At 44.6% G+C, this 14,791-nt stretch overlaps 1 protein-coding gene across 1 annotated transcript in view; it reads left to right on the top strand.

Moving 5' to 3' along the window:
• Positions 1-13,326, top strand: part of LOC120846285 — a gene marked incomplete at its 5' end in the record, with an annotated part of 85,299 nt that extends 71,973 nt beyond the window's left edge. The window contains 2 exons of the mRNA XM_040217994.1: positions 8,977-9,150; positions 13,260-13,326. Coding sequence (XP_040073928.1) covers positions 8,977-9,150; positions 13,260-13,326 — 241 coding nt within the window. The remainder of the gene's footprint in view (positions 1-8,976; positions 9,151-13,259) is intronic.
• Between the last annotated feature and the right edge of the window lie 1,465 nt (positions 13,327-14,791).

Genomic DNA, 14,791 nt, shown 5'->3' on the forward strand with positions numbered 1-14,791 from the left:
ATGAACCGCCTCTCGATGTCAAGAGACTGTCTTCAGACACGTAGGATATTGCATATTTTCACATGCATCGTCTCACCGACCGCTCTTGTTTACCCATTCCTGCCTCTATTTGCTTTCCCAGATTCTGGCTCCTCCCGTTCAAAACGTGGTTAGGTCCTGCGTATTTTAAGACTACGTATTTCCCCTCCATGTTGTTCTACTGTTTTGCCCTCTTTCACCTTTAGCCTAGCGCTCCCTCTACGATCTGTGCCACGTTAGAGTCTCCTGCTACTAGGACTCTCCTAATGCCTTCGGCGGCTCTCCCTCTACTGGTACTACGCTGCTACCCTCTCTATTTACCACCGGTACCTGGTGAGGCTTTATCAATCCCCCTCTTTCGTTCCCCTTTTGCGCTGCTTCACTTTAGGTACCATGAACTCCCCTCGTGTCCGCACTGTCCGCTTCCTGCTCTCTAGCCCTTTGCACCTCTGGCACTGCCCTCGCTCTCGACTCCCTCTTCATCTCTTCCCACTGTGCTTTGAGGTAGACCCTCTTCTCGACCTCTACTGTGAGGATACTCTGCAATTCTGTCATCATTGCTTGTCAATCGTCGCTTTCCCCTTCTCTTCCTACACTGCATTGATGCAACGCTCGACTCTATCCCCCCACACTCCCTTTTCCTCTCTTCTAGTCTTACCTTCCAAGCTTCCCCCCTGCCGCTGCTCCTGCACCTGCTTCTCAAGCTTGGCCCTCTTCTCCCGTTCCTCGTTGCGCTCAGCCTCAATGTGCTCTTGCTTGCTTTCACAGTCCTTAGTAAGGTCCTGCCAACTCACTTCTGGCTCCCCCTTCGTCAACTCCCAGACCTGCGTCTCGAGCACGGTGTAAGATACACTCTTTAGGTGAGGACACGGCGGGGCTGAACGCGCGGCGCGAGGAATCATATAGTGTTCGTTTGACGGGCATCCGAAAGGGTGCATCATTCTACTGCCACCATGCCCGCGGCTGACAGTGTCGCCGGCGGTCAAACGGCGAAACTGTGTGAGAGCGAAACAATTTATCTCGTCGCCACGACACCCCGGTACACCATGGTCTTTCTGCACGTGGGACAACTTCGCTGGAGCTCTGCGCGTGTGGTACATGGGGCGGCACGAGCCGTCTTGTACGTGCCCACGGGTCGACGAGTGACCTGCCGGCGCCGCTTGAAGCCATAGTGAGAGAGAGTGAAGAGCGAACTTCATCGGGCACGTCGCGAGGAGCGCAATGTCCTCACCTGAAGAGTATTATCTTAAACCGTGGTCTCGAGCACGACCCGCCTGTCCCGCCCTTTTCTAAAGGGATACTGAACCGAAATTTCGAGCCCACAAATTAAGGCTGGATGGATAGGCGGGACGCTGCAAAACCCAAAAACATCACTCATACAACGATATCTCTGACGGATCGCAGTATTTTTTTAAAAGAAATGCGAGATTGAAAACGGCCGACGAGGCGGACGAGACAAGTCAAGTGAGATTCTCATTCCCTCTCTTCATACGTCCCGTCGAGCTGGTGAACCGAAGCGAGGAGGAGAGAAGCGAGGTCGCTTCCCCTCATTCTCAAATTTTACAAGGGGTCAATGGCGTTAAAGTCCTCGCTTGATCGCGCTCTTCTTTTCCGAAAGTCAGAAAGTGCGGCCATTCGTTCGAGATATCGATGAATGAGTGATGTTTTGGGGTTCGTAGCGTCCCGTTCAACGCTTGTGCGGCCTTATTTTGCAAAATCCAAATTTCGGTTCAGTATCCCATTAATAGCCACCCTCATCTCTTCAACTCTAGCCTTCCACTCTCCATCTGGCCTTTTAAAGCCTTTTTCGATCCTCTTACAGAGTTGGCAAGCGAAGCAACTTGTTTCTGCGTCTAAAACGATCTCAAAGGTTTCTTCTTTTAATATTATTACCGTTTGCACTTTCCGCATTCTACCGTGTTCAAGTGCCCATTGACCTCCCTGCCTTTTCGATTCATCATCTAGCTACTCAAAACCCGCGCGTCTACCACAAAAAAAAAGTCCGCCAAAAAACTACAGAAATACCGACCCAACTCTACTTCCCATGGCCCACCCGGCCGCTTACGCTAACCTAAACCACCCAATCCTGCCGCTATGCATATATACCGCTAGTACTAAATGTACGCTTGAAATGCCAAAAAATATTAAGAGAAAGGAAGTTCGTAGCGTCTGCAGATCGAGGACACATACGCTCCACGAGCCTACACGGCCGTACCATTCAATTCATTACATTCGATCGCAATTCCTGTGGGCCCAGATTACTTACGGCGCTTCAATATATACACACAAAAAAAAATAAACATATGAAAAGTGTATACCTTGTCTTTTATATTTATTTGACAAAAAAAAAGTCCGAGAAGCACTTGTCGTTCTTCAAAAAATGTCGTTCTTCCGTTCCTCTTCATCGTGCGCCGTCGCATTCCTTTTCGTAGGGGGGGGGGGGGGGGGGAGGGGGAGGGAAGGGCGAAGGGGGGGGGGGGGGGGTTGGCCCAGATGCTTCCAGACCCCACCGTCGGCGGGCGGAGCGGGCGCACCCAGCGGGAGGAGGGGAAAGCCTCTCGAGCAGTCGTAGCCGCCTGGCGGATGTCCGACGCATTAGACGCCTCGCCCGGCCCGCACCGCCGCACTGCCGCACCGCCGCGCGAGAGCCAATGGGAGCTTTGTTCCTTGATGACGCGCGCCAACCAATGGGTTAAAAGGTTAAAAGGCGCGAACAAACAGGACGAAAAAGAGACACGTACGAGACGGACAGGCGCCAACTTCCAACTGATTTATTAAAACTCGAATCATCGTCAAACTCAATCCCAATCGCCTAAACACATGCAACTGATAAAAATTCATATCTCTCATTAGACGCATCCTTTAAGAAACACAATTTCTTTGGTTGGCAGATAAAGAGATGGCATGCTTACGCATCTGTCAGCCGCTTTGTGCATACAGAAAGCCTCGATTAGTTCTCTTTCTATTTTTTCATTCCCTTTTTTGATAAACCTTGTGCGCTCAAACAAAGGTTCGCACCCAGATCATTTGCAGTGCTCAGCAAGATGCCTACCTTAGTAACGCATACATACATACACCACCTTAGTCACGCATTCGGTGTATCTTGTTACATGTTTCTTTGAGCACACTACAGACTTTCGTTTTGTCATCGCGGGGCATATCTTTGAAAGTTTGCACGGGGCTGAAAAGACGACGTTAACCCTGTGTCTAACAGCCATATTTTTTTAAGTTGTGAGACACTTTGTGCAAATATGGTATTACCTGCACTGGCATCTTGTTTGTCTTTTCAGGTCTTTTGTCAACACCCTCTCGCTCAATTTTCTGTAAGAGCCTTTCACACACACTTGTTACTACGCTCTTCGGGTAACCGGCCCTCGTCAAGCGTGCAACGTGCTGATCAAAGCTAACCGGCAGTCTATGCTGGCAGCTTTTTGTAATGGCTGCGTGAAGGCAGCCATTACAAAAAGCTGCCAGCATAGACTGCCGGTCAGCTTTGATCAGCAGGTTGCACGCTTGACGAGGGCCGGTTACCCGAAGAGCGTAGCAACAAGTGTGTGTGAAAGGCTCTTACAGAAAATTAAGCGAGAGGGTGTTGACAAAAGACCTGAAAAGACAGACAAGATGTCAGTGCAGGTAATACCATATTTGCACAAAGTGTCCCACAATTTAAAAAAAAAAAAAAGATGACTGCTAGACACAGGGTTAACGTCGTCGTTTCAGCCCCGTGCAAACTTTCAAAGATATGCCCCGCGATGACTGAACGAAAGTCTGTAGTGTGCTCAAAGAAACATATAACAAGATACACAGAATGCGTGACTAAGGTGGTGTATGAAATTCCTTTCAGTTGCGGCCAAGTTTACATCGGTCAGACCGGCCGATGTTTTAATGAAAGAGCGCGCGAACATAAGCTTGCCGTACGCAATAATTCGGGTGGGCATCTTGCTGAGCACTGCAAACGATGTGGGTGCGAACCTTTGTTTGAGCGCACAAGCTTTATCAAAAAAAGGAATGAAAAAATGGAAAGAGAACTAATCGAGGCTTTCTGTATACACAAAGCGGCTGACAGATGCGTAAGCATGCCATCTCTTTATCTGTTAACCAAAGAAATTGTGTTTCTTGAAGGATGCGCCTAATGAGAGATATGAATTTTTATCAGTTGCATGTGTTTAGGCGATTGGGATTGAGTTTGACGATGATTCGTGTTTTAAAAAATCAGTTGGAAGTTGGCGCCTGTCCGTGTCGTACGTGTCTCTTTTTCGTCCTGTTTGTTCGCGCCTTTTAACCTTTTAATCGATATGAACCAACTAGCCCTAACCAAAGTTTTATGGCAACCAATGGGACCGAAGCTTTACTCCGCTCCTTTGGGATCGGGGCAACTAACTGCCGTCCGGCTAGGCTTTTCGCTTTGTTTCTCCTCCGGGCAGTCAAGTTTGGTGTAGGGCGCCTGCATACGGGACTCCCGTCTAAGGGTGGTGTCAGCCTCTGACCCACCCGTTGCCACCACCCGCCGGCTCTCAGTGCTGCCAGTTCGGGTTGCCGTGGTGACGCGGCGACGCTGCGCCATCTTGGGGCTCTGATAACAGCAATCGTAGTGTACGGCTCGGTGTCTATGTCGCGGTCCTGTCCTGTTTACCGCGGCTCCTTTTCGACGACGTCGTTCCCGATAGCGCTGGCGCACGCTACGCGCTTTTAAAAGACTTGAGGAGCAGAAATGCCCGGATGTTGCGTTCCGCAATGTACGAGCCACAACAGGCAAGGCGTACGAATGTTTCGCTTCGCGGCTAGCCCTAATCGAAAAAGACGCTGGCTTGCTCAAGTGAAACGGGACCGCTGAGAGACCACTCCTGCTTGTCGTGTCTGCTCCGCGAGTATATTTTATGTTCTGTTGAGCCCCTTCCTCCGCGTGTAATGATTTGTCCGTCATGCGCGGTCTTCGTTAGCGTGCGTTGTGAGTTCGAGCCGTCGCGGCAATAAAATATCTTAAAAGGACACCGACTCTGACTTTCTCATGTCTGCGTTCATTTGTTTTGATTTTACGACGCACGCGTTTGCTGTTTTGAGAGCCTACAAGGTACGTTTGACGTGACGCAAAATAAACACTAAAATTACGTTAGAAGTTGAAGTGATGGGCGACGTAACCTCAGCCTGCTATTGTGCGTTACGTCCGACGTTACGTAACTACATCCTTCATTTAGAGCTGCGTCTACTCGGTCAGACTCCTCCCTCCATATTCGTATAGTCTCCTATATATTCTGTTTCGTTACGTTTCCGAGTGGGTTGGAACATTGTCGCCGAGCGTGTGATCACTTTAAGAGTTCGGTACTCGCGATAGTTTATGGGATTTCTCAATCTTTTTTTCAATGGTAGCACGTTGGGGGTCACGTTATTGCGGCATACGAGTACAGCTCCGATAATCATATGTGTCTAGGAGCGTACTCGCGATGACTCGCGTTTTTAGCATCTGCTGTAAAGTGCTAGCGCGTTTGAACTCAAAGTGTATGTGGGTAAACGATCGATGAGAATCCGTAGGAGCAGTGGGCTATAACCATATACATGCATCTCAAACCCGGAGATTGCCACTGATTCCAACCGGATTGCACATTCTATGCCACAGATTGTAACACTAAATATTGCATAAAACTTCTATTGGATGCAACCAAGGAGAATAGATGCAACGCTAAGTTGCTAAGTTACGGACAGCACGCCAAACATTAGAGCTACAGAACAACAACACGAGTTCAGGAATACCATTCACTATAACGATGACTGCAGACCACATCCTCACTCGTCATGGGGTGTGTTCATGTATACTGTATATTGTTTACATGAACGACAGGAGTCTGCTGCATGGAGGCTCCCCAGTTTGGTGTGACACGTTGCGCAATCTAGCTCAAAATATTTGTATCACTGCGAAGGCCCTTTCGCCAGCCAGCTTGCCCGTGGGTCTATTCACGCATCACCTTGAAGGTGTTGATTCATGCGTTTTTGATCTCTAATTCTTGACATTGCTATCGGATGTCGCAGAAGAGCTAACGCCGAAGCTGTAGGCACTGTTGCGTACTGGACTGTCGCAACCCTGGAGTTTAGCAGACGTGAAGCTCCGCAGGTTTCCGTCGAAACCGTGGACAATACAACGCCATCGGAGATGAATAAATGCCATAAAGCGTGTAAAATAAGCATTTCGTTCGCATTGCCTGACTTGAGATGCATTTCTAAATGCGCTATTTCACTCGATATTTGAAATTATTGCTCTCGAAACCAGGCGTTGTCTTTGGATTCTATGCGATGACTCTAGAATCAGATCAGTCCTTTGACACTCTCATTGCTCTCTGCTCCACGGACACATCTTGATCGAACGACGTTTTGTGGACGTTTGATCGTAGTTACCGAAAACCGAAGTGAGCGTTTTTTCCGCTTCGTCCATTGCACAACGGACAGTCGTTTCAGCCTTCAGCATGATCGCGTAGCTGCCCAAGATGGTTGTTCTATTTCGACCCGTGTCTATGCGGTCCTAACTTCATCCCTGGTGCGAGAAAAGTCTACCCAAGAAATAACAAAACAATTACTTACCCCACGCCAAAGGGTTATTCAGGCGGCGTTTATTTCTGTTCTAAGTAAAAGTGAACAGCATATTCAACCGACGAAAACGAGCATCAGCTTGCGCCGAGCAACTGCGTACGACACCGTCCAAACTACAGCCAGATGGCACGAAAAACACATTCCTCGGACACCACAACCGTCTTCAACACGCGAAGAGGGCTCTAGAAGCAAGCTGACCACCAAAATGAGGTCAGCTTTCCTGCGGGGATAGTTCGCTTGGAAACAAAAAGGTGAGTAAGGATGAGAGGGAGGGGGGGGGGGGGGGGCGTTTTTAGTTCTGCTTTTGCAGTGCGCTTTTGAAGAGGAGGGAAGCTCGATGAAGTCTTCGCTTTTGTAATCTTAAAACGCCCGCAAACAACGTAAAAAAAAAGAAAAGAAACTGTTTTAGCTCCCGTTTTGGGTTGTCTCTGTCTATCGAAGAAGGCACCTACTGAAACTCCCTAATGCTAGAACGGCACAACCACACACGGATGCACATTTATATATTTAACGTTTGATAGATTCTTAAAACAGTCAGTAGTGTAACGCGCGACAACACAACGCTCGGAGTTGGTAATAACGTAATCTCGCATAAGTATGCCGGCAGCGCTGCCGATTTTAGCCGTCCCAGTATTGCCTCATTTGGCCACGGTGGCGCTGATGATCAACCGACGGTGGCGCTCTCTGGAACCCTGCCCAGAGCACTTGGAGAAAGGAGTTTAGGTGCCGTTTGCGCGGCTTCAAAACTGATGACGTTGGCTCCTTCCATGAGACCCCAATTATTCCTTTCGCATTAAAAAAAAAAACACGCGTGCGATGCAAAAAACAACAAAAATTTACCAGCACATAAAAAACGTAAACGTGACGAGGCAAAATAAAAAAGCATTACGTATTGTCTCCTCCCTCTTTGCAGCCTTCTGTAACTTTCTCACTCTTTACCTACGTACACAATACTGCCGATATTATCATTTTGACACACCCCGTGACTTAATGCTTAGTAGCAGGATTGTCCTCGCAATTTGTGTTTGAATAAACATATTTTCATTCATTTATTATTTTAGGGCCACTGACGTTAGCGCCCTAGATTCGTGGTACTCTCTCCTCGCCTATACTACCCATTCCCAATAAAGCACTCGAACAGTAAAAATATGCAATAAAGTACTTAGCTAGAAAATGGCACCATCCCAAATCCTCAACCTTTTTTCGTGTCCGGCAAGAAGGTATTGATTAAAATGAAACCTGCTCTGACACACAATATGCTCAGCAGCTCAGCACAGATGAACGGCGCCGTGTTTTTTCGACCCTTCTGCGATTTACTGATGGCTAAGTCCCAGGAATGGAATGCATGCTCCGAGAACCTGATGCACTCATGCTTTTTTAGTTTGGTGTACTGCACTTTTTTAACTCGTGCGTAGTACAATCAAGTAAGAAATGTTTGATGTGTTCTTGAAGTGCGCAGACTACTGAAGGCGTCTTCAACGTTTATTTTCTCTGTGTTATGACTGTACCCGTTGTTATTTTGGTACCTTGTTTCGCTAACGGGTATACGTCTAGGTCATTCAAAATTCCAAAACCATTAATTTATTTTTGTATTTCATTTCATATATTGTTCCCTTAAAGCGCCCGTAGGGCTTTACGTAAGGGGGGGCTTTGAAAACAAACAAAAACAAAGAAAGGAAAAACACAAGGTTAAAGGTTGCTAAATATTCAGAAAAGTAGCAACTGCAGGTCTGAGTCCAGGTGAGTGTTGAATTGTAACAATATGTTCTAGCAGAGAGTTCCATTCTGAAAGTGATAACTGCTGTGGAAAGAATTTAAAAAGGTTTGTTCTTGGTGTTAACAGATAAACTTTCTGAGAATGATCTCTACGAGGAGAAATGTGATGAGCCGCAGGACACTACAATTCTCTCTTTAAATGGGCCTGATAATACAAATCGTGTAATGAAACTAGTCTGGTCAATTTCCTTCTTTCAGCGAGCGCGAGCAGTGGAAGGCCGAGTTCTTTTTTTAGCGTAGTAATGCTAGTGTGTGTGTAGTTTTTAAGAATGAACCGGAGTTGCCCTGTTTTAAATAGCTAAACTCTAACCGGAGAAGATTTCGCTTTGTAATACCTCTGCTACGCGGGAATTCTTAATGCCATCCAATTGAACAGTTTCCTAGAATCGGCGATTTAGCTCGTGATTCCACTCTGTGTGTCCAACATGACAGGCACTAATTCATCAATTATACACGGATCTTTGGTCTGGATGCCTTTGACGGGCCCATGGTACGAGGATATGTGTGCAGTTCGTAATTCGAAAGATTGAAACTGTTTCGTAAGATTTTCTTCCTTACTATGACGTTTTGTAAGAAACACTTACACTTCTTTTTATTTTCAAGAATGGGTGCTGTGTATGACGGCCAGAGACCTCCACGAACCGATCTCGTAAGAGGAGGTGACGGAGCAGCCCATTGTAAACCTGAGGAGGGATATCTCATGGGCCATTGGGGAAATGTTGAAAGGAGTTTTACATTATCTACATGCACGCCGCATCAGCATATAATTGTTCTTAGGTACGTGTGCTTTTGATAACGTTTATTCAGTGGTAATCTACGTAACCTTTAGAACAACATTTCGCTCCATGTATAATGCTTGTGTGTCCGTGCTAAACTTATTATGAGACTGACTGGGGCCCTCATGTACCCACCCGGACAAAATTAGGGTATCACGGGCAGTTGGCTGTGTACGCTTTACAGCTTCATGAGGGTTACATTGAAGCAATTTTCGGTACGCGTCAGCTAGAAGAAGCGCATTACTTGTAATGTAATATGTTTGTAAATTTCTCATTGCAGCGTTGTTTTTTTTTTTTTTTTGGGGGGGGGGGCAGTAATTTGCGATAGAATTTAGTTACAAAATCTTTGTAAAAACATGCTTTATTAATATTTGTTACTTTTATAAAGTAATGTGAAAATAATACAATAAGTAAAGGCCTCAATCAATTCAAGAACAAACGAAAATAGTTTAGGATCGTGACAGGGATGGGCAAAATACATGCAGATATGTATCGAAATACAAATACAAAATACTTCGTCAAATATGTATTTAATTACAAATCTAACTACATTTCCAAAAAAGCATTTAAATACAAGATACAAATACAACCAAATGTATTTAGTCTCCTCCAAATACTTTTCCAAATACATTCCTCAAAATTTGCGTCAGGGACTTCAGGGCACCTGCAACGGGTTTCTGGGGATCTCATTTTAATTTTGCATCGCACACTCGGGAGTTAGTGTGCGAGGCTCTAGTAACGTAGTAGAAATATAATCACAAAAAATGTAATCAGCTTGGACGTAATTGGTGATAAAAGTAGAGAGCTTCAAGCAGCTTTTTTTTGTCGATTACATTTTGGTATAGACCAACAAAGAACTGAGACGACCAAGACGCGCAGCACTAGCTAGGGAATATTTTATTGTTGCAACTCGCACCAGTTACGAAAATCTGGACGAGCCGCGCATTTAGAATATTCCAGGCAAAAATATGGATGGAAATCAGGCTGTAAAGCATCACAAGTTGTCACAGGCACTTATTTAGCCAGTCTGCCTGTGAACGTCGATTTCGTCACTATTCTTGCTTTGGACTAGCACCGAAATCACAATGTTACTAAACGCTTGTGCTTGGTTGAGAGACACTGCTTTCGGTGCAGAACGTAGTTTTCTTCCTGTTCTGGACAGTGACAATAAATTTGAGGGATGTATTTTTGCCCGCAAAATTGTATTTAATTACAATTGTATTTGAAATACGCACGTTTCAGTATTTAAATACATTTGTCAAATACATTACCTAATTTGTAATTAAATGCAAATGCAAAATACACAAAGTATTTGAAATATGTATTTTAAATACTTTTATTTCAAATACTGCCCATCCCTGTATTGTGATAACGTGGCCTCGAATTTGCGATGTCATGCCACGAGGTCTGCAGAAACCTGATAACTACCACTATATAAATACGTGTTTCCCTTGAATAAAGATTGTTCGTCGTTGGCTTCCAATTTACGAGTTACTACAAGTACTACAAATTTGAAATATTGTAAGTCAAATTGGAATGTGCCACAGAAAAGTGATTTCGATTACATCCAAGGCGGTCGTAAACTTGCGGATAATGGGTACGCCACCATTTTAGCTTTAATTGTTAATTACAAAAAAGACATTCGAAATTAGGGGAGATTAAGATTGAAAAAAAAATAATAAATATATGGGACGAAGACGACACAACCATATCTTTCAACTACCAACGGACATCAACAAATTACAAAAGCGAGCAACTGTGCTCGCTTTTGGAATTCCTATATGTCTGTGACTAGTTGAAAGATTCGATTGTGTTGTCTTCGTCGTCCGTTTATTCTTTCTTCAACCTTGACCCGTACAAACACGCGCTTCGTCCACTAACCGTAGATTAGATCATCATATTACGTAATTACTTGTGTGAATGAAATATGCTATTTCTACCGTCGAACTTTTCTAACTTTATACAACATTAACACAAATGCAAGGATGTCGTCCGACCAGTGTACCATGCGTGCAAGAACATGCATTCTGAGCGTGCCGGCAACTTCTCCACTTGCTATTTCAAGTGATTTTTTAAACCAGCAGAGACATGGGGCAAGTAAGGTCTTGTTTGAAATTATGAAGAGTCATCTGGGTCTCATAAGCTTGTGACAAACCTTATCTCCGCTTTATTAGGTCATGCTTACCAAATGATTTTGAAAACTTGCACGGCACACGTGTTTTTTTTTTGTGCATATTCATTGATAAACTACCAGAAAAGTTGCGTGCGTTTTGGGAAATGGCAGAGGCTCGAGCATTATAAAAATTAAGACATTCGATGTGCACTGTTCACGCGCTCAGCCAAACTGCGCTTTCGCGTCCATGCCTTTCCTAATGCTGCACGCAAATATTAAGATCATAATAACGTCCTCATTTTATTTTTATTTTGACCTGAATAAAATATTAATAAGATAATTAAAAGTAGTAGAAAAAATAACTAAAAGCATAGAAGTTGTACTTATGTATTACTAGAGAATTATCTGTGCAAGGTAACGTGACAGCAATGTGTAACGTAAGATGTAAAGTAATTAAAAAACATTATGATAGTAAATACTTAGGGTAATTTGTTAAAGGTTCGGGAGCTGCTCACTGTGATATCTTCCTGGTTTTAAGTTTGTGGGCGTAATTATCCAAAAAATATTAAAGATTGCTCCAGTCTTTTTTTTGTTTTGTCACGAATGACGAGGTGACGAAACAAAGAATAACTGAGGAAATTGACACCTTTAATTGGGCGAAATTGTGCCCAAAACACAGAAGATAACAACTGAGCTTCACGGGCGTCGAAGTCGGCGCAACAGCAGGATCGAACGCTGGGCTTGCCCCGGCTGGCCCCGGCTAGGCCCCGGCTCACCTTTTGTAGCCGCGTGGGTTTCTGGAACATTCGGCCTAGAACGTTTGGCGCGTACAACATTCGTACCTCAATCAGACGAGAAAGTCCTCGAATCTGCGAGAGCGCCAGGTAGAAAGAATGAATAAAAAATATTCCTCTCACTGGAATCGAACCCAGACCCTTAGCGCGACAGCCAAGCACGGTAACCATTCGGCGACGTACGCGCTCGCTCAGCGACGCGCGTGGCAGTATTTCTAAATGGGGCACGCCTTCACTCTTCACATTAGGCATGCCTATTTGTTACCAAGTTCAGTTCGGAAAAGTGTTGGGGGCATCCCCTTCGATAAGTAGGCTGAACCTAGCTGGAGTACCTTTGCAGGCAAGCTCGACGGAACCGTTGGCATGTAGTTTCGGATTTTTATCTATTTTTCAAACGAACCCTGTTGATCTTAGGGTGGGAAATTATAAATAGGTTGATCATATCTTATGAACGTGGGGCCTCGTATCTAGCTTACTGATAAATAAAGTGGGCTGGTGTGTACTCTTTTGCTTCTCATATGGAACACATTTGAGTAAAGCATCAGAATAGCTGCCTCAAAGCACCCCTATTTAATCTGGATGGGCTGAAACTAGGTAAAAAATAGCAGCCATAAACTCTATGCCATTTAGGTTGGATTCTTCAAATATGCGAAATGCTTTAAAATAAAAATTGACCTCTGATTTGCGTTTACTACAATAAAGATCGAGTGTAGAAAAAAAACGACGTAAGTTCAGAAAGTACGTTCAGAAAACGACGTAAGTTCGGAAAGAGAGTACGTAAAGGCAGGGTATGGGACAACACATTTCTGTTTTTTTTTAGAAACAGAAACAAGCTTTTCTTGTGCATTATTCCGCAACTTGATTTGTTTTGTAAAAAATGTAACCGAAGAATAACTGTAGCTTTCAAATGGATTATACAAAAGACATACATATTTCCGTGTGGCTTAAACGAATTTAAACGTAAGAGCAGAAAAAAAAGTCCGGAACAACACTTTCCCAGTTTTTAAAATGACAAAGAGAATAGCATGGAAACGGGAAGTTAAGGGGAAGTTAGTGTTTTGAGGAAGTCAAGGAGAAGTCAGTATTTTAGTTTTAGTTTAGAAAAATAATACCTCAAATTAATATGACCTACAAATTGTTTCACATCACATGACAGTGATAAGCGTATGGACCTCTCATGCATAATCTTATTTACAAAAACAGACACCGTGGACCTGAATGTTACGGAACTTCAGAAGAAAAGGCAAAAATGTTGAAAACTACCAAGTAATACTACTTGCAAAGGAACGAAGTGATGACTGCTTATCATGAAAAAAATAAGCCACTAAACATCACGAGATTCCACGACCCAAAACAGGCCTCAACTAAGAGTGTTTGTCCACATGTGTTGTTCTTCGCAGAGGGGTTTTCTGGGGTCACTAACACACTGAGAAAATATTGAGTTGAAATTTTATACACTTTCTTGACCTAATAAAATTTTTATCCGATTACATTTTGTCCACTTTTTCCCTATGTTTGTGCAGAGCAAAGACCTGCACAGGCCAATTATTAGGGGCCCGGCCCGGCCTACCTCGGCCCGCTGTCTCTTGGGACAGGGCCCGGCCGGGCAAGGCCGACGCTGATTTTCATGAGCCCGTGGGAGCCGGCTCTAATTTTGGCCAGTATGAATGGCTCACACATTGCGAGGTATGACAGCTCGCTTGCCACTGATACACATGTTAGCCACGGTACCCCATTATCAAAACCCATAGTTCGCCACTGGACCACGAGATAGCGGTTCTTGTACCAGAATCGGCGGAGGCGCTATAGACCGACACGCGGGCTTGACGTCACGAAGCTGCGGCGGCGCTGCGAACGCGCTGGAGCCGGGTGGTGTGGGCAAAAGGGCGCACGTTTTGATGGGCATCATAGCATTTTAGATACCACAAAGCTGTGTAGCAGTTAATTGCACTGAAAGGTACAGCCAACGTATCGGGTGAGTTTCCACAAGTTTCCGGCTGACTCTAAAAGGCGCAGAAGGTGGATAATATCCGTGGATCGAAAATAATGGTCGCCTCGCGCGGACGACCGTTCGTGCGGCAAGCACTTTCTTGAAAGCAAATGTGGTGTCCATTTCAATCTCCGTCCTGAGGCTTGCTTATGTGCAGGAAAACCGTCGTCTGATCGAGACCACCGGGATTTCGTTCCCACGATGTTCGAGCACAAAGCACCTGCCAAACGCTCGTCGGTGGCTCGCTAGGCCCACGTTATCAGGCGGAAGGAGATCGGCGACAAAACGTCAGTGTTGTTGGTATTATTGAGAAAAAAAGTAACGAGGTACGTTACTCGTTACTTGCGAATAAAAGGAAAGCGTAACCGACCTACGTTACCTCAAAATAAAAGGAACGCGTTACCGTTGCCGATAAGAAGTAACGCACGTTACTTTTGCATTACTTTATTTTAATTATGATTTTACTCGTTATACTGCTTTGTTGGTACCGGCATGCATAAAATAATATTTCAAGAAACATTATGTTCATACAGAAACTGAATATAATTACTTTATTTCTTTTTACGGTCTCACCTAAATACTCACAAAAACAAATGCAAAGAAAAACGCAAAAAACTCAAAAATTCACGTGGCTTGACGCCCGAAAACACGGAAAAAATTGAAGTGTAATTCCTTTAAGACTTGGGGAAAAAAAGAGCAACGAGTAACCTAACTACTTTACCCGTTACTTGAAATAGTCACGTAA

The sequence above is a fragment of the Ixodes scapularis genome, unplaced genomic scaffold (assembly GCF_016920785.2).
Source record: "Ixodes scapularis isolate PalLabHiFi unplaced genomic scaffold, ASM1692078v2 PGA_scaffold4__175_contigs__length_147842914, whole genome shotgun sequence".
Taxonomy (NCBI): domain Eukaryota; kingdom Metazoa; phylum Arthropoda; class Arachnida; order Ixodida; family Ixodidae; genus Ixodes; species Ixodes scapularis.